The sequence below is a fragment of the Choloepus didactylus genome, chromosome 15, assembly GCF_015220235.1.
Source record: "Choloepus didactylus isolate mChoDid1 chromosome 15, mChoDid1.pri, whole genome shotgun sequence".
In the NCBI taxonomy this organism is placed as follows: Eukaryota; Metazoa; Chordata; class Mammalia; order Pilosa; family Megalonychidae; genus Choloepus; species Choloepus didactylus.
In genome coordinates, this window is record NC_051321.1 from 66,085,583 (window position 1) to 66,110,564 (window position 24,982).

Sequence of the window (24,982 nt, forward strand, 5' to 3'; positions counted from 1 at the left end):
GGTGGGGCCTCGTACCGTGCCCACCTTGGAAGGGGAATCTGGAGGGGTCAGTCCAGAGAAGGTCTCACTGCAGTATATAGATGTGGCCAATTTGGATGAACCCTGGATGGGCCTTGCCATGTGGACCTCGTTCCAATCACCCTCAAAAGGTGGCCCCACAATTCCCGGGACCTCCCCCTGCCGGCCACAGTCCCCTCAGAGGGTCTCGGCTAGACCAGATGCTGCTTGTAATGCTCCCATGCCACCCTCCTCTCCAAGCCTTAAGATATCACTTTCTCTCCAGTCTCACTCCCACTCTCAATTCGTTGAACATCTCTGTTTGTTGAATATACTTTAAAATAATGTACATAACAGCAAAAGCAAGACATGCTCCTTGCAGAGCTGGAAACTACACAAGTAAACCCAAGTTGCCTGTTACCCTGTTAGCAAGAGGAATGTTTTGATGTATACCTTGCCAGTCTTTCCTCCTTAAAACTTGGATCTGTTCTTTTGTAGCCTGCTTTTTTCTCTTCTTGTTTTCACTGGGGGGACCTTGGTGCAATAACCCAAGTTGCCTTGACAGAATGGGAAACCCAGGTGGGAAGCCATGGTGCTACCCATGGGGAGGATTCGGCCGAGGCTGTGCTTTCTGGTTACGATGTCCTGTGGGCTAGGACTTTGGCATTTTCTCTTGGAAATGCCATTGCTCTCTGGCTCAATGTGCTTTCCTCTGTGTCTTCCCAGAGTCTCCCAAACAAGGGGCTGGAGTCCTTGTATTTCCATTGCAAAAAGGGTTTTACCCACAACAACAAGTGCTTGGGTTTCTCTCTTCAGCCCCCCAATCTGCTCTTTCTCTCCCCCAAATCCCCCATAGCTGTGAAGAGAACTGACCCTTGGTAAAGACCTTGTTTCCTCCAGGCGGGCCCAGCAGGCAGTATCTGGTGATGGTCTTAGCCAGCCACCTTCCCTGCTTTTGCTTCCTCTGTGGAGAGATAAAAGGATAATACCTCCTTCCCACCCACTGACACCCCCTGCGACTTGTGTTCCAGCAGGACTTGGATGTGGATATCCTGGCCCTGGTCAATGACACCGTGGGGACCATGATGACGTGTGCCTATGATGATCCCTACTGCGAAGTTGGTGTCATCATTGGTAATTCAGATCGGCTTTTTTTTTTTTTGGAAGGGGCTGATTTGAGGCTTAGTTTCGCTGTGTAAATTCTGTGGGAGAGGAGTTGGTACTTTCTATTTAGGGGAAGAAACATAGGGAGGATGGAAAATACTACTTGTGTACATTCATTAATTCAAGTGTTTACTGAGTGCTTCATGCATTCCAGGCCCCACACTCCACTTTGAGTTCACAGTGGTGAGTTGTTACTCAAAGGTTCCTGTACTCGTGGAGTTTTAGTGGGGTGTGTGTGTGTGTGTGTGTGTGTGTGTGTGTGTGTGTGTGTGTAAGTGAAGGGTCAAAACTGCCTAAGCAGATAGGATATCAGTTCAGGTCATGGTCAGTGTGATAAAGAAAATGAAACAGGCTGATGTGACTGACAGTGAGTGGTGGGGAGGGCTCAGGGAAGGTCCCTCTAAGGGGGTTACATTCGAGCAGGAACTTCAGTTACGAGAAGGAGGGAAGAGTCGCTTGCAAAGGAAATAGGAAGCATGTGGCCTCTGAGATGGAAATGAGTTTGGGGAGCTCAAGGAACCCTAAAAGGCTAACCCATGGCTCAGTCAGAGTGAGTGAAGGCAGAGAGTAGTGGGTGCACAGGTCAGAGAGAGCGGGAGGCACTGGGCAGACTGCATGGGACAGGGCACATAAGCCACTGGCTTTTACTCTAACGGAGGCAGGAAGTCCCTGGGGGACTTCAAGCAGGGGATGGATGGGTAGGATGTGCACTTTTAAAAAGCTCATTTGGCTGCTGTGTGGAGAAGCCATTATTGAGGGCAAGAGTGGAGGCAGTATGACTAGTTAAGAGGCCATGGAACAGCCCAGCTGAGAGGTGATGGTGGCTTGGACTAGGGAGGTGGCAGCGGAGGTCTCAACTCCTGAGCTGAGAGGGGATCTGCTGGAGGGGGGGTCCATGAGAAGGCAGTTTGGGGTACGACAAAAGCAAATTTATCTTGAATACCGCCCCCCCCCTTCCCATTCCTTTAAACAGTTGGGAAAAGTTTTCTTAAATTCCAACAGCACCCTCTTCGGCCTGACTTTCCCCAAGGGCGGAATCTTGAACCAGACAGGCTTGGTCTGCCTCCCTGCTCCTGCAGAAGGGGTGGGTGCTTCCCAGTCCCACTTCCTGGTTGTCTTCCAGACTGTCTGGTGACCCACAGATCGGGTATCAGCCTGCACAGCACTCACCCTCTTCTGAGAAAAGCTTTTTCCAATTTTTATACTAAATTCTCCTTTTCCACATTTCTTATTTCTCAAAAAAGTCTGTAAAATCCTCAGAAACAGAGTATTAGCCAGGTGAAGATATCAGTTTATTTATTTTTAAACAGCCTTAATGAAGCATAAAGATTCTTTCATTTTAAGTGTATAATTCGATGACTTTTAGTAAAATTACCGAGTTTTATAACCGTCACCACAATCCAATTTTAGTGTATTTCCATCATCCCCAAAAGATGCTTCATGCCCATTTGTAGTCCCTCCCCCATACTCAAGTTTTTAGATATTTCCACGGAGTGATGTTGTATTTGAATAATGAAATATTGCTTTCTTATGTGATAGCTAATCATTGTCAAAGATTAAAGGATATAGCTGAATGCTAGAAATTGGTAGCAGGCCATGAGTAAAAAATAGTTTTAGTATCAAATAGAGAGAAAGCTAAGTAGCTAAGAAAAGAATTTTAAAACATGACTGTAGACTGGGGAATTTTTTGTATTTACAAAGTTAGGTTAATTCATCTTCCTCTTTGAAATGTGCTTTGTGAGTGTTTATACATATTCATCAGAGACTTCTTCACAATAGACTTTGTTTGTAACAGCAAACCATTAACACTCCGAGAAGTATAGACTTGCTATGCCAGCTTTCTTCTGTCGTGAACACTGGGCTTGCCAAAGCTGCTTCCCTCAGCGAGAACCAGCCCCCTGCAGCGGATCAAAAGCACTTTGTGGTACTTTCCAGAGGACTCCCAGGCAGTTAAGAGATCTCCCTGTCTTTGCCCAGCCAGGAGCCCTTCTCCCTTGGCATATTCTTTCTGATCCCTTGTTCAGGAACTGGGACCAATGCATGTTACATGGAGGACATAAGCAACATTGACCTGGTGGAAGGCGACGAGGGGAGGATGTGCGTCAACACGGAGTGGGGGGCCTTTGGAGACGACGGGACCTTGGAGGACATCCGCACAGAGTTTGACCAGGAGCTGGACCTTGGATCGCTCAACCCAGGGAAGCAGCTGTGAGTACCCTCATGCTGGCACCTGGGCATCGTCACCAGGAAACACCCAGTCACTCAGGTACTCGGGGGCTTTCGAGCTGTGACAGGTTACCCATCACAATGAATCTATAAGGCAAGGCTTGTGGTTTTTAGTTTCATTTGACAGACAAGTGAGGAAATCGAAGCCAAGAAGACAGGGATTTCCCCTAGGTCATAACGCTTGTTCAAATTAAAAAAAAAATTATATATGTTATAAATATATAATATAAAACTTGCCATTTTAACCATTTTGTGTGCAATTCAGTGGCATTAATTACATTCACAGTATTGTGTTACCATCACCATCATCCATTACCAAAACTTTTCATCACCCCTAACAAAGACCCTACACCATTATACATTAACTCCCCATTCCCCCCATCTCTACTCCCATCCCTTGGTAATCTTTACTTTCTGTCTCTATGAATTTGCCTATTCTAGATATTTCACTTAAGTGGAATCATTCAATATTTGTCCTTTTGTACCTAATTCTAATTTAATCAAATGTTTCTAGAGCACCCGTGTCGAGGCACTGGAGATCTCTCTAAGAACCAGATGACATGGGCCTGGTCCTCCCAGAGCTTTCGGACTAGTGGTCACAGAGCAAACCAGTGCCGCCCGAGGAATTAGGACTTGGCCTAATTCCTCACGTTTTGTGTTTCCGCTACTCCCCCACCACACTGCTTGCTCAGAGGCCCAATTACATGGCACCTTGTGGATTTGGACAGGCTGTCCTTGCATCTGTGTTGTGTCCGTCCTTCCCAGCCCACAGGTCTCAGGGAGCCTCCTCAGTACCCACTATGGAATGGTTATTTAGGTATCTGCCTTAGCCCTTTTCCTAAATGCTGAGCTCCCTGAGGGCAGGCTATGTGTTTAGTTTTTCTTTCCTTTCCACACACAGTGTCTTATACATTATAGCAGCTCATTAAATGTTTGTTGAATGAGAAAACATATTTTAGTTTTTAAATTTTGAAAAATTTTCAGACATACAAAAAATTTACAAAAGTACTATAGAATTCCCCATATACCCCTTCACCCAAATTCCACAAATACTATCATTTCCTCTCTCTCCTTATAGGTGTGTTTGTGTATATACACGCACATGTACACATTAAAATACTCATATACATAAAATACACATATGTATGTATACAGTTTTTTTTTCTTATTGAGAGTAAGTTGCAAGACGTAATGCCCTTTTGTCCATAAACAGTGTATTTCCTAAAAACAAGCACATACTCTTACATAACCCTACTATAATGATCAAAATTAGGAAATTAATACTTAATCAGTTCTAATATCTACATTACAGACATTAAAAATTTACCAACTGCCCCACTAATGTCCTTTATAAAAAAAGAAAAAAAGTTTCTTTTTTTAATCCAGGCTGCAGTCCAGGATTACATGTTGCATTTTGTTGCCATGTGTCTTTAGCCACCTTTAAAGTGGAACAGTTCCTTAATACCCCTTTGTTTTTCATGACCTTGAAGAACACAGACCATTTATTTTGCAGAATGACCCTCCATTTGGATTTGTCTGATGTTTCCTCATCATAGATTCAGATTATGCAATTTTGGCAGGAATATCACAGAAATGATGTTGTGTCGTTTTCAGTGCATTGTATCAGGAAGCAAATGATGTTTGTTATTGGTAATGTTAACTCAAATCACTTGGGTAGGGGGATGTTCAACAGGTTTCTCTACCATAAAGTTAATATTACTCCTTTTGGAATTAATAAGTATCTGATGAGGAGATACTTGGAGACTATATAAAAATCCTGATCAAACTTTCACTCTCTAGTTTTAGCACCTATTGATGAATTTCTAAATCCATTATCCCTCCTCTATGAGTTGTTTTTTACTTTAGGGAAGAGCTCTCCTGTCTCCTCCATTTGTTTATTTATACTCATATGGACCCATGGATTCTTCTGTTTAATGGGTTATCATCTCTTCCTATCACTATTTATTTTCGTGCGTAGATAGTTTCATATTTGGCCAATGGAAGCCCCTTCAAGCTGGCTCCAGTGTCTTTTTAAAAAAACGTTTGCTGTATTAACTTATAAACTGTACAACATTTCCCATTTGAACACTTTTATGTGTACAATTCAGTGATATTAATTATATTCACAATATTGTGCTACCATCACCACCATCCATTGCCAGAACTTTTTCATCACTGCAAGCAGAGACTGTGTACCCATTAAGCAATAACTCTCCATTTCCTGTGTCCTTTTGACATGTTCCCATCACCCTTTAAGTACTTTCTTATTTTATGGCACAGTAAGACATTCCAGGCTCATCCTATTCTTTCCCAGCCCTAGCCCTGGAATCAGCCCTGGCGAATAAATATTTTAAGCACCTACCCCAAACCATTCAAACACCAGAATTGCTTCTCAGTAAAGCAACTTTCTGTTCTGGATGTACCTGTTCTCCAATACATCCCTGATTTGCTGGTGACCTATTGCTGTCACTTCATGTGGAAGTGGTGTCCATATTTTGGACTTTATCATCCTCATCAGTCTCCATTTCACTAAAAAAAAAAAAAGAAACAAACAAACAAACAAAAAGCTCCACTCCTTCAAACCCAACCTGAATTTCTTTTTGATTTTCTTTTACTTCTTCAGTCTTCTAAGGCTTTTTGTAGTGAAATGTATAAAGTTGATTATGAAACAGCTTGTGCTCGATTTTGTGCCAATGTGTTTGGGGAATAAAATTATGTTTTAAAAAATTATATTTAATATTTTACCTGGGAAACAATTGGAAATCATGTGCTGGTGCACATGGACTCCGAAAGCAGGTGTAGGTAGCCTCGTGGGGTATACCAGCCACATTGCTGTAGCATCCTCTAGTGCTAGAGAGACCCATGTCATGAACACAGTATCTTTCTTTCTCAATCAGGAGCTCAGTGTAGGAGTTGGAAGCATCTGAGTCTGAGGTTTGAATTTTTCATGCCATGGTTGGATGACCTTGGAAAAGAAAGTACCTGAAGTTTCTGAAATTCAGGTTCCTTATGCCTAGTATGAGAATGGTATCTCCATGGTCAGGCAAGATTTGGGATAAAGACTCTTGAAATGAAGCACTTTGTTAACAGAAAGGAATCTTAGATCTCCTCTAGTTCAGTCCTTTCCTTTTATAGATGAGGCAAATGAAGTCAGAGAGGATAGTGATTTCCCAAGGGCTGGGACTGGAGGTGAGGCCTCCTGACCTCACCTGACCTCATCGAGAGGCCCTCCCACTGCATGTGCTCTTGTCAGTTGCCATGGCTCAGGGTTTTTGGGAAAAGGATGCTGCATAACCATAACCGAAGGTGTTGCTTCCACTGATCTGTCCACCAGGTTTGAGAAGATGATCAGTGGCCTGTACCTGGGAGAACTTGTCAGGCTCATTTTGCTGAAGATGGCCAAAGTCGGTCTTCTGTTTGGTGGCAGGAAATCTTCCACTCTCCTCACTAAAGGCAAGATTGAAACCCGACATGTGGCTGCCATGGAGAAGTAAGCTGCTGGCTGTGTCCCTCCCACCTTGACTTTGCTGAGGGGTAGGGTGGGTGGCCAAGGCATGGCATGCTCAATGGTAGTGGTACAGTGCTAGGGTCCAGGACTTCCTGCAGACCTGGAAACAGTTTCAGATGAGTTAGTGATGTCTACATGATTCAGATGTGATACGCCTGTTGGTTTCTTAAGCTAGCGCTGCTGCTGTCAGAGGCCCACCCCCTTCTCATGTTTTGCTGCCTTTTTCCTCCCTACAGTGGTAACTTGTAGATTTTTTAGGGTCATGGACCCCTTTGAGAATCTGAGTCAAGTTCTGGGTCCTTTACCCCCCAGAATGCACATTCTTACACAGTTTTGCTTTCCATATCAGGAACCCTTAAAGCCCATGCATGGAACCCAAATTAAGAACTCCTGCTATCTAAATTACCCAGAACTAATGGTAGACCCAAGTCTGACCTGTCTGGAAAGCTTTGTATTTGCTCTATGGTACACATTTTTATCCAGTGACAGCTTGCTTGTGTGCAGATTGTGGAGACCTTGGCTGCAATGCACAGGACAATTTAGAAGGCAAGGATTTGGAACTCACCTGTAGGGAGAACACAGGTAGACCTTTCATTTGCCTGAAGGCTTCAAGGACTTTAACGACAGCAGCTGTGCAGCTCTTAACTATTTGAAAAGCAGCTGGATGGATACTCTGGAAATAAGATTTAAACATCTTAATAAATTTCTGTAAACCAAAAAATAAGAACTCCTGTTATAGCAAATTATACACCCAATTATAGATGGGGCCTTCTCCACCTGATCCCTTCAGGGACTGGCTGTGGCTTTGGTGATTTGAGGCCTTACACCCAGGTGGCCCCTGGAAGAGGGAGCTGGCCCCAGTCAACTCAGGGTCCTGCTCCTCAGGCTTAGAAACCCTGGCATCACCCTGAGCTTTGTAATGTGTTTAGATTCTGAGCTCAGCAGAATGGTGCCTGACCCCCAGAGCTTATGTTCTGTGCAGTGCTTGGCAGTGTGGAGTTACTGTAAAGGTGGTATAGTTTAGGGTGGTTAACTGTAATCTGAGTTCGAATCCTATCTCTAGAACTTACTAGCCTGTGACTGAGGCTGAGTTCCTTACCCTGACTATGTCTCAGGTCTTGCATCTGCACGATAGAGTACTGGTGCTACTTCTCCCAGGATTATGTGAGGATCAAATGATTAATGCACGTAAAATCTTTAGAGGAGTACCTGGCACTTAGTGAGTGCTCAGTAAGTGTGTTGGCTGCTATGATCATGGTTGATCTTGTTATTGTATTATTACATTACTGTGTGCAGCCTGCTTATTTTTAACCATCCTGAGAGATAGGAAAGCTGGCTTCCCAATGGGGATACCCAGGAGATGGAGAAGGGTGGTCCTCTCATTCCTGAACCCTGGCCAGGTATAAAGAAGGCCTTGCCAATACAAGAGAGATTCTGACGGATCTGGGCCTGGAGCCATCCGAGGCCGACTGCATTGCGGTCCAGCATGTGTGCACCATCGTCTCCTTCCGCTCCGCCAATCTCTGTGCAGCAGCCCTGGCGGCCATCCTGACACGCCTCCGGGAAAACAAGAAGCTCGAACGGCTGCGGACCACGGTCGGAGTGGATGGCACTGTCTACAAGATACACCCTCAGTAAGTGCTGTCTGCCAGCCCAGCCTCTGCCAACAAGCCTCTCCCAGAACAGGGTCCCAGTTCTTCTCCCTGGAATATGCTGCTTATCTGGGCTGCTGGAACAAACTGCCCCCTACGGGAAGGGTCATTCCAGAGGCTACATTCATCTAGCTGGCTGGGTTGTTTTGGGGGATCATTCTTAAAGAACTCTTCTGCTAAAGTCAATTGACTAGTTACTAAGGCCATCCATCCATGTGTCTGTCCACTCATCCATCTATCCATCTGCACATTCATTCATCCATCTATTATTCATCTGTCTGTCTATTATTTGTTGAATACCTACTATGTGGTAGAACTAGAAAGTAAGATACACCCGATTATAGATGGGGAAAAATAGGGATGGCAAAGGTTGCCAAGTTCACAAGAAGGGTCCTGGTAGGAAGTTACAGGGATATGAGAAGTTCCCAGAAGGAGGGAAAGTGAATGTTTCTTTGGCTAACAGAGGTGGTTTTGGAAGTCAGGCAGGTACATCCTGGAAGGTGCAGGGGAAGGGAAATCCTTCCCATTTAGGCAGAGATGTTGTTCAGCCAATATATTATATGTGCACATGCTCCACTAGTTGAAATATTAGCTGATAAAATAGTCACTTCCCTGAGCCTCCCAAGTTCACCTTCTACTGCCCCAGCTATCCTAGTAGTCTCTTCCCACACAACCCTCACACCCCACTGCATCCTTTCTACCATCCAGCAACTTAAGGACTGACCCCTGGCCCATCAGGGCTCCCCACAACCCTTTCCACTGCTACATCTGTGTGTGTTCCGATAGGCAGGCCAGGTCTTTTGTGATTGTTAAATATTTCTGCTGTCACCCCTGCCTTCAGGTACCCGAAACGCCTGCACAAGGTGGTGAGGAAACTGGTCCCGAATTGTGATGTCCGCTTCCTCCTGTCAGAGAGTGGCAGCAGCAAGGGGGCCGCCATGGTGACAGCGGTGGGCTGCCGCCTGAAGGCCCAGCGGAAGCAGATCAGTGAGGTTCTGGCTTTGTTCCAGCTCACGCGGGACCGCCTTGTGGGTATACAGGACAAGATGCGCGCTGAGCTGGAGTTCGGGCTGAAGAGGGAGACCCATCACCTGGCCACAGTCAAGATGCTGCCCACCTACGTCTGCGGGATGCCTGACGGCACAGGTGGGCCGGCACAGCCCTTGCTTGGGATGGCCACCCAGCTCCTGTTGAAACTCCTCAAATCCATAAGGTTGTTTTTGAAGCCTTGGGTTCCTGTCTGTAATGGGAGTGGAGGGTAGTGTCGTGTACCAGTACCCCTGGTCCTGTTTGCCTTGGTTCAACCAAGAAATTGGCTGTGAAAGACTCTCCAAGTTAAGTTGTGCACGTGTGCTCACACATGTGAGTTTGTATCTATGTAGTTGAGAACATGGAGTGTACCCAATGCTGTCAGCAAACAGAAGACCCAGATTCTGTCCTCAGGGAGCTTCCATCTAAACACTTGAGCTTGTATGGGCTTATTTTCCTGCCCAGTTTCTCTGTTGTCTTCTGAGGCGTGGTTCTTCCTCTCTGTTCTCATCACTCTCTGACTTTTCCAACTCTTGATCCTTCTGGTTCTCTGTACTCAGCACAGAGAAGCCACTAACTAGCAGAGTCAGTTCTTTGAACAAGTTATTTCACTGGTTTGGACTTCATTAGCCTCATCTGGAAATAATGTCCTTCATAAAATGCTTTACATTTTATAATTTGCTTTTGAACCTTTCATCTCATTTGGTCCTCACAACCACTTCGTATGTTAAGCAAAGAGAGAATGAGTCCCATTTTATAGATGCCAAAACTGAGACTCAGCAAAGTGAAGTGAATGTCACACTGCTGAACTTTGGATCTCTTCACAACAAAGATTTCTAAGATCTTTTTCAGAACTAATATCCTTTGACTCTACATGGGAAAAAAAGTGGAGAACAGTACAAGATACTGTTCAGTTATTCATTCTTTCATCCTTTTATTCCTTATATCCTTCACTCATTCCTCAAAGCTTCATGAAGGACCTACTATGTGTCAGGCCCTGTTCTAGGTTTCATGATATAGCAGTGAAGAAAACACAGTACCTGCCCTTGTGGAGCTCACAATCTGTTGGGCTGTCAGACAGTAAACAAATAAATGTCATATGATGTCAGGTAATGACAAGTGGTATAAGAAGAAAAATAGAGCAGGATGTGAGGTTAGAGAGATGGCTGGAAGTGAGGGCTTTGACAAATTCAAGGAACAAAGAAAAGACCAGTGTGGCTAGAACAGAGTGAGTGAGGCCAGGTGTTTTGGTTTGCTAAAGCTGCTGTAATGTAATATACCAGAAAATGGGTTGGCTTTTAACAATGGGGATTTATTATGTTACAAGTTACAGTTCTAAGGCTGTGAAAATGTCCAACTTAAGGCATCAACAAAAGGATACTTTCTCTGAGGAAAGGCTGCTGGCATCTGGGGTTCCTCTGTTGCATGGGAAGGCACATGGCTGGAGTCTGCTGGTCCTTCTCTCCCAGGTTTAGCTTCTGCTTTCAGTGGCTTTCTCTCTCAGCTCCTGTGTGGGTCCTTTCTTCACATCTCTGGGGCATATTCTGGATTTCATCTCTTAGCTTCTCTGCTGGTTCTGTTTTCAATGGCTGTCTCCAAAATGTCTCTCTCTGCTCTCTGAGTTTCATCTGCCTTTTATCCTCTCATAAAGGACTTCAGCAAGGGGATTAATACCCACCTTGAATGACTGGGTCACATCTTCATGGAAACAACCTAATCACCCACAATAGGTCTGCCCCCACAAGAATGGATTAAAAGAACATAGTCTTTTCTATAGTATGTAACAGCTCCAAACCAGCACAGTGGTAGATTAGGTGGTGCCTAGATCTTTGGTGTAGGGAAAAAGGAGACCAAGAAAAGCAGTCTGCCTCCCTCAGGCTCAGGGTGCCTTGACATTGCACAGTGACTGTCACATCTCTCTGATCCAGAAGCCCCAGGAGGGCAGGCTCTGGGTCCGCCCCATTTCGGCATCTGCCCTTCCTCCCAATGCCTCGACACAAGTCCCTGCTTAGTGCATGCTGGTGAATTGCAGCCCCAAGTTACCTTCCTCCACTACAGAGAAAGGAAAGTTCCTCGCCTTGGATCTGGGGGGAACCAACTTCCGGGTCCTCCTGGTGAAGATCAGAAGCGCGCGAAGGTCAGTGCGAATGTACCACAAGATCTTCGCCATCCCCCTGGAGATCATGCAGGGCACTGGCGAGGAGGTAAGCACTGGGCGCAGGTCCTGTGGGCACCAGCCTGCTGGCCTGGGATGATTGCCCACCAGCTGTGAATGCCGCTCTCTCCCTGCAGCTGTTTGACCACATTGTGCAGTGCATCGCTGACTTCCTGGACTACATGGGCCTTAAGGGAGCCCAGCTGCCTTTGGGCTTCACGTTCTCCTTTCCCTGCAGGCAGGCGAGCATTGACAAGGTAAGAAGGCCCAGCCAGGCTCCCAGCCAGCCCCCTGGCCTGCCTTCCCCCGCCAGATGAATGTCAAGGTACCTCTCAGTTACTGTTCATTTCATTTAGGAGTCACATGTTCAGGGCAGCTGGGGAAACATAAAAGAGAATTTTTACTATTTAATTTTTTTTTACTTACTATGTTCTATTTTTCGTTATTGTTATTTTTGGGCTCAAAGTTCAAAAAAGAGTTTAGAGTAGTATACAATAAAGGGATTTATACATAAGACTGCTGTTAAAAGAGAGGTCAAGCCCTATCGTGGTGGGAGAGAAAGAGGTAATGACCTATAAATGTATCAGTTAAGACCAGTTATAACAGCGGGCAGTAATATTATCTATGTGTCCCTGGGCAGCCAGTGTAAACAGGGAAACCCGACAGGTTGTAGGGTTTTTCTTGACTGATGAAAGAAAGCTTACCAGTTCATCATAAGAAATACATCTCTTTCCTGATTAGAGTCTCAGAAGGAATTTGTCACTTGGACACTTACTTAGTTGGCACTGAAGAACAGCATGGATTTAATAGTTAATTCATAAGAGTTTAGTAACATTTATCACAAGGTCTTCCTTGGAATTCTTGGATAAAAAGCACCCCTTTTCCCAAAGGCATTAATTTTATGTGTAATGAGTGAAAAAAAAATTTTATTGGGAATTTAGGATCCAAGTAGGCTGGGCCCATGGTGTTTTTTGTTTTATTTTGTTTTGTTTTGTTTTTTGTAAACTACCTTGACCTAGGAGTAGAGCTTAGAAAGTGAGGAGTAGACACTGACTGCCCCCTTCAAGTCCCCCAGATTTCCACTGGGTGATGGGGGCCTCTACTTGGGTTGATGGTGGGTGAGTGAGGTTGAACCTTGGGCAACGCTCTGCACAGAGATGTCTGTGTTGCAGATTGCAAGAGATGGGGTACAATCTCTGTCAGAGAATGGCCAGCACCCTGCAGAATGGCCTTTAAACAGGCAGCCTTTGGAGCAAGGGTGACCCGTCTTCAGGGGCTCAGGCTTGGGGCCTGGGTGTGGCTGCAGCACAGAGACCCACATCCTCCCCTAAGCAGGAAAGCAGAAGACAGGAGCACTGGCTCTGGGCTCACTCACAGGCTGCCTGGGCTGAAAGCCTGCTCTCCTGCCTCCTGCCTGAATAGCCTTGAGTAGGTCATTTAACTTCTCTAAGCCTCAGTTTCTTCATTGTAAAAATAAAGATATCAGTACCCTCCTTGGTAGGATAATGGTAAAGATTAAATGAGCTAATGCATGTAATGCATAGCACAGTGCCTAGCACATAGTAAGCATCAAATATTAGAACCATTATTAACTCTTGTGTCAGAATCTGATTGAAATTCATCTGGTGTGAGTGATGGTGGTAAGCAGGGGCCAGGGGAGTGGGGGAGGTTGTCCTGGTGTCACCCATGGTGAATTCTCCGTAACTTGGAGTCTGGCCTCAGCTTTGTAGACTGATTCACCAGCTGGTAGAGAGTGGCACTCTGTCTCTGCCAGACTCACATCAACCAGGCTTCTGAGGCTGGCATAAAGCAGATGCCCTTTCCTGAATTTGCAGTGAGGACTCTGGTCAGCACAGCAAGTCAATCAGAGTGTAAAAGATAATAACACCTAAGATTTATTGCGATTTTTGTCTAATGCACCCAATGTCCCCATGATGAACACACTAGTTTTTTTTTTTTTTATCATCATTTTGTAGTTGAGAAAAACAGAGATTAAGTAAATTGCCTAAGGTACCACATGTATAAATGGTGGTAGAGGGTTTTAACCCAGGACACTGGTCTGCAGAGACCTGCATGTCTCAATTTCCCCATATGAAAAATGAAAGGGAATAGAAAATATCAGAATGTATTCCACATAATAAAGGTAGTGTTACTTCCTGATTTTGTTGTTGTTGTTGTCGTAATTGCATATATGTGGGTATATCATTCAGAACACAGGGAGAGAGGGATTCAAAACATCAAATTGAATTATCTGGTAATATGAATGACACTAAAATAAAAAATTCACATGTCTTAAGAGCCAACAGATCTACTTCTCAAGCATGAGCCCAAGGATGAATGAACATGGATATTCACTACAGCACCCAGTTAATCATGAAAAATTAGAAATAACCCAAATATCTGGCAATGAAGAGCAACAAGATAAATGATGGTTTATCAATCAAGTGTAATTAAATATTTGATTTTTATTTGACAAACACATAGATAGTGTTTGCTCTGTCCTCAGACACTGTTCTGAGTGCTTCACAGATATTAACTTACCTAATTGGGAGGCAGCAGGGTGCAGCACCTAAGAACACAGGCTCTGGAGCCAGAGTGCCTGTGTTTGACTCTTGGCTTCTTCACTTACTGCTCTGTGACTTTGGGCAAGTTATTTAACCTCTCTCTACCTTGGTTTCCTCATTTGAAAAGTGGGGATTAAAATAGTATTTATTTCATCAGTATGTTTTGTGGAGTTTTTTTTCTATGCAATTATATTCAAGGAATATTTTGCTAGGTGTAAGAATGTGGCAGAGCTGTATTAACTGACCTGGAAAGGCGTAAAAGATTCATTAATGAGTGAGAAAAAAACAAATTGCAGTAGTTCACACACAGTATGAATTTATTTTTAAAACACATGGAAATAGAGAGAAAAAGGTCTGGAAGGATTCATATCAAAATGATAATATATGTTACCTCTCAGATTGAGGGAATGCAGAGTTAGAGGGGACTTTATCCTTATCAGTGACATTTTAATTTTTATGAGAGTAATGCATCTGTATTACTGCTGCCATTAATAATTAAGGTACCAAGAAGTTTGGGAATTGTGTGTAGTTGTCCATAACCCTGAGATGGATGGGTCCCAGGCACAGTGGCTCTTCCTGACCTGAGGCTCAGGACCTCTGGGCCTCTCTCCAGCAGTTCTGAGAGATTCACGAAGACACAGCTAAGAGGAAGGGGAGACAGATGGGCAGCTGGAAGCAGAGCCACTGAGAGTTGGCCAGGAAAAAAAAAGATTTTTAATGGTTGTAATACATTTCCTATATGAATGTCCAAGCTGATAGATCCATATTGTTGGAATTATAGAATGCCTCTAGGTTTTCACTGTGGAGCAATGCTTTGATGAACATTTGGTAGCTTTATCTTTGCTCACATCTTAATTCTGACCTTAACTAGATTAGAAGTGGGATCACTATGATCCCAGAACTTTACTATGTGTAGTCATGCTTGATGATTATGCATTGCTGTAATTATTCCACTGAGCGGTAGACACTGATCATCATGCTGTGTGAAGCCTCTGTGCTCAGTGTTAGGGCAGCAGAGATGGAAGCACAGTCAGAAGCACATGTGTGTGACTAGCAATCAACTACAGTGCCTTGTATGTAGTAGATGTTGAGGTTGTGCAGTAGTCCCAGCAAGCTATTGCTCTAGTGAATTTCTCCCTTCTTTTAGGGAACACTCGTAGAGTGGACCAAAGGCTTCAAGGCCACTGACTGTGAAGGGGAAGATGTAGTGGACCTGCTCAGGGAAGCCATCAAGCGGAGAAATGTACGAAATGGATTTGAAACTCATGGCTGACCTTGCCCCGCTCCCAAGTCCCTCTGTTCTGCCACTATATGTCTCTGCTCCCCACCCCCAGGCTGATGCACCCCTCCTGATAAATCTGTTTGGCTTGCACACTCCACTTACAGTGGAACTGTTTCCTTTGCAGGAGTTTGACCTGGACATAGTTGCAGTTGTAAATGACACAGTGGGAACCATGATGACCTGTGGCTATGAAAATCCCAATTGTGAGATTGGCCTGATTGCAGGTAAGCGGTCAGGCATGTCCCATTGGCCTAATCCCATCTGTTCTTTTGGAGGTTCCCTTTTAACCTACTGAGGGGCAGGGGGCCACTGTTCCATTATGAAGAGGCTTTGAGATCGGCTCTATCCAAGGCAGAGATGAGGTTAAGATTGGAGGTCCAGGTCCCCTAATTCCTAAGTCTTTACTTAATATCTTTCTCCATTAAGAGTCTTAAGTCAAGTTCATCCTTTCTGTTGAAGAAAAAGGAATGACATAAACAGAGGAGATTTTCAAATTAGGGTCTTGGGGCAGATTGCCCTGGGAGGAAGGAAGCCATAGTTAGATTGTGATTGGAAGACGTCATTAGAACGTCAAGTTACGTTGGCCTGGGACTGAGTGAGCTATATTTTTCACTCCAGCTCCAACATGCACCTCCTCTGGTCCTCTGGACTCTTCTGTCAGGGTGCACGAGAAGGGGAAGAGTTGGAAAAAAATTTGGGGAGGTGGGAGGGGAGTAGGCTGAGGTCATATGGATGTTTTAGGAGTTGTGTCAGTAAGGATTCTCCAAAGAAACAGAGCCGACAGGATGTGTGTGTGTGCACGTGTGTTAAGAGATTTATCCTAAGGCATTGGTTCATTCAATTGTGGGGACTGGTGGTTCTGAATTTTGTAGGGCAGGCTGAATTCCATAGGAAAGTCCGATGAGTGATGTTGAAATCTTCAGTGTGCAATCCATAGGGGATACCAGGAGGCTGGAAACTCAGGAAAGAGTGAAGGATGTAGTCTTTTTTTTTTTTTTTTAATCTTCATTTTATTGAGATATATTCACATACCACGCAGTCATACAAAACAAATCGTACTTTCGATTGTTTACAGTACCATTACATAGTGGTACATTCATCACCCAAATCAATCCCTGACACCTTCATTAGCACACACACAAAAATAACAAGAATAATAATTAGAGTGAAAAAGAGCAATTGAAGTAAAAAAGAACACTGGGTACCTTTGTCTGTTTGTTTCCTTCCCCTATTTTTCTACTCATCCATCCATAAACCCAAAGTGGAGTGTGGTCCTTATGGCTTTCCCAATCCCATTGTCACCCCTCATAAGCTACATTTTTATACAACTGTCTTCAAGATTCATGGGTTCTGGGTTGTAGTTTGATAGTTTCAGGTATCCACCACCAGCTACCCCAATTCTTTAGAACCTAACAAGGGTTGTCTAAAGTGTGCGTAAGAGTGCCCACCAGAGTGACCTCTCGGCTCCTTTTGGATTCTCTCTGCCACTGAAGCTTATTTCATTTCCTTTCACATCCCCCTTTTGGTCAAGAAGATGTTCTCCGTCCCACGATGCCGGGTCTACATTCCTCCCCGGGAGTCATATTCCACGTTGCCAGGGAGATTCACTCCCCTGGGTGTCTGATCCCACGTAGCGGGGAGGGCAGTGATTTCACCTTTCAAGTTGGCTTAGCCAGAGAGAGAGGGCCACATATGAGCAACAAAGAGGCATTCAGGAGGAGGCTCTTAGGCACAATTATAGGGAGGCCTAGCCTCTCCTTTGCAGCAACCATCTTCCCAAGGGTAAAACCTATGGTAGAGGGCTCAACCCATCAAACCACCAGTCCCCTATGTCTGTGGTCATGTTAGCAACCATGGAGGTGGGGTAGGCGAATACCCCTGCATTCTCCACAGGCTCTTCAAGGGGGCACTGCATCTTTTTTTTTAACTTGTTTTTCTTTTTTTTTTTTTTTTTTTTTTTAGCTTTCCCTTCTTTTTTAAATCAACTGTATGAAAAAAAAGTTAAAAAGAAAACAAACATACAATAAAAGAACATTTCAAAGAGACCATAACAAGGGAGTAAGAAAAAGACAACTAACCTAAGATAACTGCTTAACTTCCAACATGTTCCTACTTTACCCCAAGAAAGTTACCTAATATAGCAACATTTCTGTGAACTTGCTCCTACTATATCCATCAGAAATTAACAGACCATAGTCATTCCTGGGCATCCCCAGAACATTAAATAGCTTATCTGTTCTTCTTGGATTATTGTTCCCCCTTCCTTAATTGCTCTCTATTGCTAGTTCCCCTACATTCTACATTATAAGCCATTTGTTTTACATTTTTCAAAGTTCACATTAGTGGTAGCATATAATATTTCTCTTTTTGTGCCTGGCTTATTTCGCTTAGCATTATGTCCTCAAGGTTCAACCATGTTGTCATATGTTTCACGAGATCGTTCCTTCTTACTGCCACGTAGTATTCCATCGTGTGTATATACCACATTTTATTTATCCACTCATCTGTTGAAGGACATTTGGGTTGTTTCCATCTTTTGGCAATTGTGAATAATGCTGCTATGAACATTGGCGTGCAGATAGATATCTGTTCGTGTCACTGCTTTCCGATCTTCCGGGTATATACCGAGAAGTGCAATCGCTGGATCGAATGGTAACTCTATATCTAGTTTTCTAAGGAACTGCCAGACTGACTTCCAGAGTGGCTGAACCATTATACAGTCCCACCAACAGTGAATAAGAGTTCCAATTTCTCCACATCCCCTCCAGCATTTGTAGTTTCCTGTTTGTTTAACGGCAGCCATTCTAACCGGTGTTAAATGGTATCTCATTGTGGTCTTAATTTGCATCTCTCTAATAGCTAGTGAAGCTGAACATTTTTTCATGTGTTTCTTGGCCATTTGTATTTCCTCTTCAGAGAACTGTCTTTTCATATCTTTTGCCCATTTTATAATTGGGCTGTCTGTACTATTGTCATTGAGTTGTAGGATTTCTTTATATATGCAAGATATCAGTCTTTTCTCAGATACATGGTTTCCAAAAATTTTTTCCCATTGACTTGGCTGCCTCTTTACCTTTTTGAGAAATTCCTTTGAGGTGCAGAAACTTCTAAGCTTGAGGAGTTCCCATTTATCTATTTTCTCTTTTGTTGCTTGTGCTTTGGGTGTAAAGTCTAGGAAGTGGCCGCCTAATACAAGGTCTTGAAGATGTTTTCCTACATTATCTTCTAGGAGTTTTATGATACTTTCTTTTATATTGAGATCTTTGGTCCATTTTGAGTTAATTTTTGTGTAGGGGGTGAGGTAGGGGTCCTCTTTCATTCTTTTGGATATGGATATCCAACTCTCCCAGCCCCATTTGTTGAAAAGACCATTATGACTCAGTTCAGTGACTTTGGGGGCCTTATGAAAGATCAGTCGGCCATAGATCTGAAGGTCTATCTCTGAATTCTCAATTCGATTCCATTGATCTATATGTCTATCTTTGTGCCAGTACCATGCTGTTTTGGCAACTGTGGCTTTATAATAAGCTTCCAAGTCAGGGAGTGTAAGTCCTCCCACTTCGTTTTTCTTTTTTAGAGTGTCTTTAGCAATTCGAGGCATCTTCCCTTTCCAAATAAATTTGATAACTAGCTTTTCCAAGTCTGCAAAGTAGGTTGTTGGAATTTTGATTGGGATTGCATTGAATCTGTAGATGAGTTTGGGTAGAATTGACATCTTAATGACATTTAGCCTTCCTATCCATGAACATGGAATATTTTTCCATCTTTTAAGGTCCCCTTCTATTTCTTTTAGTAGAGTTATGTAGTTTTCTTTGTATAGGTCTTTTACATCTTTGGTTAAGTTTATTCCTAGGTACTTGATTTTTTTAGTTGCTATTGAAAATGGTATCTTTTTCTTGAGTGTCTCTTCAGTTTGTTCATTTCTAGCATATAGAAACATTACTGACTTATGTGCATTAACCTTGTATCCCGCTACTTTGCTAAATTTGTTTATTATCTCTAGTAGCTGTATCGTCGATTTCTCAGGGTTTTCTAGATATAAGATCATATCATCTGTAAACAATGACAGTTTTACTTCTTCTTTTCCAATTTGGATGCCTTTTATTTCTTTGTCTTGCCGGATTGCCCTGGCTAGCACTTCCAGCACAATGTTGAATAACAGTGGTGACAGCGGGCATCCTTGTCTTGTTCCTGATCTTAGAGGGAAGGCTTTCAGTCTCTCACCATTGAGTACTATGCTGGCTGTGGGTTTTTCATATATGCTCTTTATCATGTTGAGGAAGTTTCCTTCAATTCCTACCTTTTGAAGTGTTTTTATCAAAAAGGGATGTTGGATTTTGTCAAATGCTTTTTCAGCATCTATTGAGATGATCAATTGATTTTTCCCTTTTGACTTGTTAATGTGTTGTAATACATTGATTGATTTTCTTATGTTGAACCATCCTTGCATGCCTGGAATAAACCCCACTTGGTCATGGTGTATGATTTTTTTAATGTGTCTTTGGATTCGATTTGCAAGTATTTTGTTGAGGATTTTTGCATCTATATTCATTAGGGAGATTGGCCGGTAGTTTTCCTTTTTTGTAGCATCTTTGCCTGGTTTTGGTATTAGATTGATGTTAGCTTCATAAAATGAGTTAGGTAGTGTTCCATTTTTTTCAATGTTTTGAAAGAGTTTGGGTAAGATTGGTATCAGTTCTTTCTGGAAAGTTTGGTAGAATTCCCCTGTGAAGCCATCTGGCCCTGGGCATTTATTTGTGGGAAGATTTTTGATGACTGATTGGATCTCTTTGCTTATGATGGGTTGGTTGAGGTCTTCTATTTCTTCTCTGGTCAGTCTAGGTTGTTCATATGTTTCCAGGAAATTGTCCATTTCTTCTACATTATCCAGTTTGTTGCCATACAGTTGTTCATAGTATCCTCTTATAATTTTTTTAATTTCTTCAGGATCTGCAGTTATGTCACCTTTTTCATTCATTATTTTGTTTATATGGGTCTTCTCTCTTTTTGATTTTGTCAGTCTAGCTAGGGGCTTGTCAATCTTGTTGATCTTCTCAAAGAACCAACTTTTGGTGATATTTATCCTCTCTATTGTTTTTTTGTTCTCTATGTCATTTATTTCTGCTTTAATCCTTGTTATTTCTTTTCTTCTACTTGGTTTAGGATTGGTTTGCTGTTCATTTTCTAGCTTCTTCAGTTGATCCATTAGTTCTTTGATTTTGGCTCTTTCTTCCTTTTTAATATATGCGTTTAGTGCTATAAATTTCCCCCTTAGTACTGCTTTTGCTGCATCCCATAGGTTTTGGTATGTTGTGTTCTCATTTTCATTCGTCTCTATATATTTAGCAATTTCTCTTGCTATTTCTTCTTTAACCCACTGATTGTTTAGGAGTGTGTTGTTTAACCTCCAGGTATTTGTGAATTTTCTAAGTCTCTGATGGTTATTGACTTCTAATTGTATTCCATTGTGGTCAGAGAATGTGCTTTGAATAATTTCAATCTTTTTAAATTTATTGAGGCTTGTTTTATGTCCCAGCATATGATCTATTCTGGAGAAAGTTCCATGAGCACTAGAAAAGTATGTGTATCCTGGTGATTTGGGATGTAATGTCCTGTATATGTCTGTTAAATCTAATTCATTTATCAGATTGTTTAGGTTTTCAATTTCCTTATTGGTCTTCTGTCTGGTTGATCTATCTATAGGAGAGAGTGATGTGTTGAAGTCTCCCACAATTATTGTGGAAACATCAATTGCTTCCTTTAGTTTTGCCAGTGTTTCTCTCATGTATTTTGTAGCACCTTGGTTGGGTGCATAGACATTTACGATTGTTATTTCTTCTTGCTGAATTGCCCCTTTTATTAGTACGTAGTGGCCTTCTTTGTCTCTCAAAACATCCCTGCATTTGAAGTCTATTTTATCTGAGATTAATATTGCTACACCGGCTTTCTTTTGGCTGTAGCTTGCATGAAATATTTTTTTCCATCCTTTCACTTTCAGTTTCTTTGTGTCCCTGTGTCTAAGATGAGTCTCTTGTATGCAACATATTGATGGTTCATTTTTTTTGATCCATTCTGCGAATCTATATCTTTTAATTGGGGAGTTTAATCCATTTACATTCAACGTTAAAACCGTGAAGGCATTTCTTGAATTGGCCATCGTATCCTTTGGTTTATGTTTGCCATATTTTTCCCTCTCTCTATTAATATCCTTTATTGTACCCATACCGAATCTCTTTAGTACTGAACCTTTCTCCAAGTCTCTCTGTCCTGTCTTTGTTTCTCTGTCTGTAGGGCTCCCTTTAGTATCTCCAGTAGGGCAGGTCTCTTGTTAGCAAATTCTCTCAGCATTTGTTTGTCTGTGAAAAATTTAAGCTCTCCCTCAAATTTGAAGGAGAGCTTTGCTGGATAAAGTATTCTTGGCTGGAAATTTTTCTCACTCAGAATTTTAAAGATATAGTGCCACTGCCTTCTCGCCTCCATGGTGGCTGCTGAGTAGTCACTACTTAGTCTTACGCTGTTTCCTTTGTATGTGGTGAATTGCTTTTCTCTTGCTGCTTTCAGAACTTGCTCCTTCTCTTCTGTGTTTGACAGTGTGATCAGTATATGTCTCACAGTGGGTTTATTTGGATTTATTCTATTTGGAGTTCGCTGAGCATTTATGATTTGTGTATTTATGTTGTTTAGAAGATTTGGGAAGTTTTCCCCAACAATTTCTTTGAATACTCTTCCTAGACCTTTACCCTTTTCTTCCCCTTCTGGGACACCAATGAGTCTTATATTCGGACGTTTCATATTATCTATCATATCCCTGAGGTCCATTTCGAGTTTTTCAATTTTTTTCCCCATTCTTTCTTTTATGCTTTCATTTTCCATTCTGTCATCTTCCAGGTCACTGATTCGTTGTTCAACTTCCTCTAGTCTTGTACTATGAGTGTCCAGAATCTTTTTAATTTGGTCAACAGTTTCTTTAATTTCCATAAGATCATCCATTTTTTTATTTAGTCTTGCAATGTCTTCTTTATGCTCTTCTAGAGTCTTCTTGATTTCCTTCATATCCCGTACTATGGTCTCATTGTTCATCTTTAGTTCTTTGAGTAGCTGCTCTAGGTGCTGTGTCTCTTCTGATATTTTGATTTGGGTGCTTGGGCTTGGGTTATCCATATCGTCTGGTTTTTTCATATGCTTTATAATTTTCTGTTGTTTTTGGCCTTGTGGCATTTGCTGAACTTGATAGGATTCTTTTAGGGTTTGTAGACCTATTGAAGTCCTTATCTCTAATTTATCAGATCTACAGCTTCGTGGAGTACACTTTCTCTAACTAACCAGCAGGTGGCGTCCATGAGCCACCTGTTCTCCACAAGCCAGTTCTCCCCTGCTTAGCCTTTTTGGTGAGTGGGGGAGTGAGTCTTGTGGGGTCCAATTGGTGTACCAAGCTTGCATGTGTAGTTGGTGTTGCCTGCCCTGTGTATGGGGCGTGTTTCTGGGTAGTCAGGGAGGGGGGGGTGGCTCTAACAATCAAATCTCCCTGGTGATCCTAGAGTTTTAAAGCTGCTGCAATAGTCTAATCCTTCAGTTCAGTCCTGCCACAGTTTGTCTCTGCCACTGACCCACAAGTCCTTGGTATTGGCGTATGGCTCCTGAGACTTGCAAGTGGGCCCCTCTTCCAGGCCATGCACCCCGGGTCCTCTGTTGAGGGATGACTGTGCTATGTCACAGGTGAGTGCCGTGCCCCCAGGGCAGTTCTGGGCTGCTGGGCTGTGTAGGGAGGCTCCCAGTCTGCTGAAATGATGGCTGAATGGGGCTTTGTTAATTCACACTGCTCTACCTTCCCCACTCTGGGACAATCAGCTGAGGTTGCAGGGAAGGCTAATGTCCACGCCCAGTTTTGTGGTGTGTGCCTGTTATTTGAAGCACTTCCGTCACACTGGGTTGTCTGGGGCAGTTCTGGGCTATGGGGCTGGTGATGGGCAGGAGTGTTTCCTGTCCACCAGGATGATGGCTGTGAGTGGACACCCCCCTTTTCTTGGGAAGTTGTGGTGTTTAGTGAATTTTCTCAGCCACTGGATTATTGCGTTTTGTCTCAGAGCTCTCCTAGTTCTGCTCTTGACTTGACCTGCCCAAATTGCAAGTCTTTGAAGCTTTCTGTACTGGGCTTCTTAGAGTAATTGTTTTAGAAAAAGAAAAAAGGATTAAAAAAAAAAAGGGCTCTCCTCAGAGATCTAATGGGTTATTGAAATGCTAAGAGACAAAGCAACCAGGGCCATTAAGGAAAGGTCCACAGGGCAGAGAGATCAGCTTTTCTTTGGGATTTGCATATGCACCTCAGGGCCTGAGCTCTGCCCTTCCCCTTTCTATGTTCACCAGAACTCCAAAAATCCTCCGCTTTTATTTTGGAGTTTTTCGTGTTGTTTTTTTTCTGTGCCTGTCTCCTCTCTGCTGGGCTGGCTGCTCTCAGATTCTCTGGTGTCTGGTCTCAGTCTATCTATGGTTGGAGTTTGGATCAGTAGAATGAGTTTCCGATAAGGGCTGCCACTGCAGTTCTCCCTTCTCCTTCCCGGAGCTGACAGCCCCTCCTCCCACGGGACTGAGCCTGGCAGGGAGGGGCGCGGGTCCCCTGGCCGCAAAAACTTACAGATTTCGCTGATCTCAGCAGTTCCACGTTTTCATGAGTGTTGTATGAAGTATGCCCAAAGTCAGATTGCTCTGTGGTGTCCAGTCCACGCAGTTCCTGGCTTTCTACCTACTTTCCTGGAGGAGTAACTAAAACATACAGCTCACCAGTCTGCCATCTTGCCCCGCCCCAGGATGTAGTCTTGAGGCAGGATTCCTTCTTCTTCCTCCCAGAACCCTCATTTCTTTGTATTTAAGGTCTCCAACTGACTGGCTGAAGCCCATCCACATTATTGAGGGTAGTCTCCCTTATGTAAAGTCAACTGATTGTAGATGCTAATCCCGTTTGTAAAATACCTGCATAGTAATATCTAGGCTACCTTTTGATCAAACAACTGGACACCATAACCTAGCCAAGGTTGATACATAAAATTAACCTTCATAGGGGTTCTTGGGGAAAAGTCTGGCAGTGATTAAGTTCAAGGGTGAATTCTAGAAGATTGAATTTCTGAAGAGGTAGTGGGACAAATGGCCACAGTATGCCATGCCCTTACCAAAAGTAATCCCCAAATACCTAGGTCCTCACCTGAGATTCTATAAAATATTCACTCACCAAGTTTTATCTCTCAGAAACTTAAATCTGTCAGAGTGTTCCTATGCCAGACAAGTCCTAAAACCCAGAGGCAACAGCCTCTTTAAGAATGAAAATCAGATGCAGCCCCCTTCCCTATACTGTCGATACCCAGTTTCAAAATGAACAAGTTAGGGTGCTTACTGTCTAGATATCCCTGATGA

At 43.1% G+C, this 24,982-nt stretch overlaps 1 protein-coding gene across 3 annotated transcripts in view; it reads left to right on the forward strand.

The window, feature by feature from the left end:
• Positions 1 to 24,982, forward strand: part of HKDC1 (hexokinase domain containing 1) — a 55,324-nt gene that overhangs the window by 16,248 nt on the left and 14,094 nt on the right. For all 3 annotated transcript variants that reach the window (XM_037804376.1, XM_037804377.1, XM_037804378.1), the window contains 9 exons: positions 1,032 to 1,131; positions 3,186 to 3,369; positions 6,722 to 6,877; positions 8,296 to 8,529; positions 9,389 to 9,693; positions 11,635 to 11,780; positions 11,869 to 11,988; positions 15,443 to 15,538; positions 15,702 to 15,801. In XM_037804376.1, the coding sequence (XP_037660304.1) occupies positions 1,032 to 1,131; positions 3,186 to 3,369; positions 6,722 to 6,877; positions 8,296 to 8,529; positions 9,389 to 9,693; positions 11,635 to 11,780; positions 11,869 to 11,988; positions 15,443 to 15,538; positions 15,702 to 15,801 (1,441 nt within the window). The remainder of the gene's footprint in view (positions 1 to 1,031; positions 1,132 to 3,185; positions 3,370 to 6,721; positions 6,878 to 8,295; positions 8,530 to 9,388; positions 9,694 to 11,634; positions 11,781 to 11,868; positions 11,989 to 15,442; positions 15,539 to 15,701; positions 15,802 to 24,982) is intronic.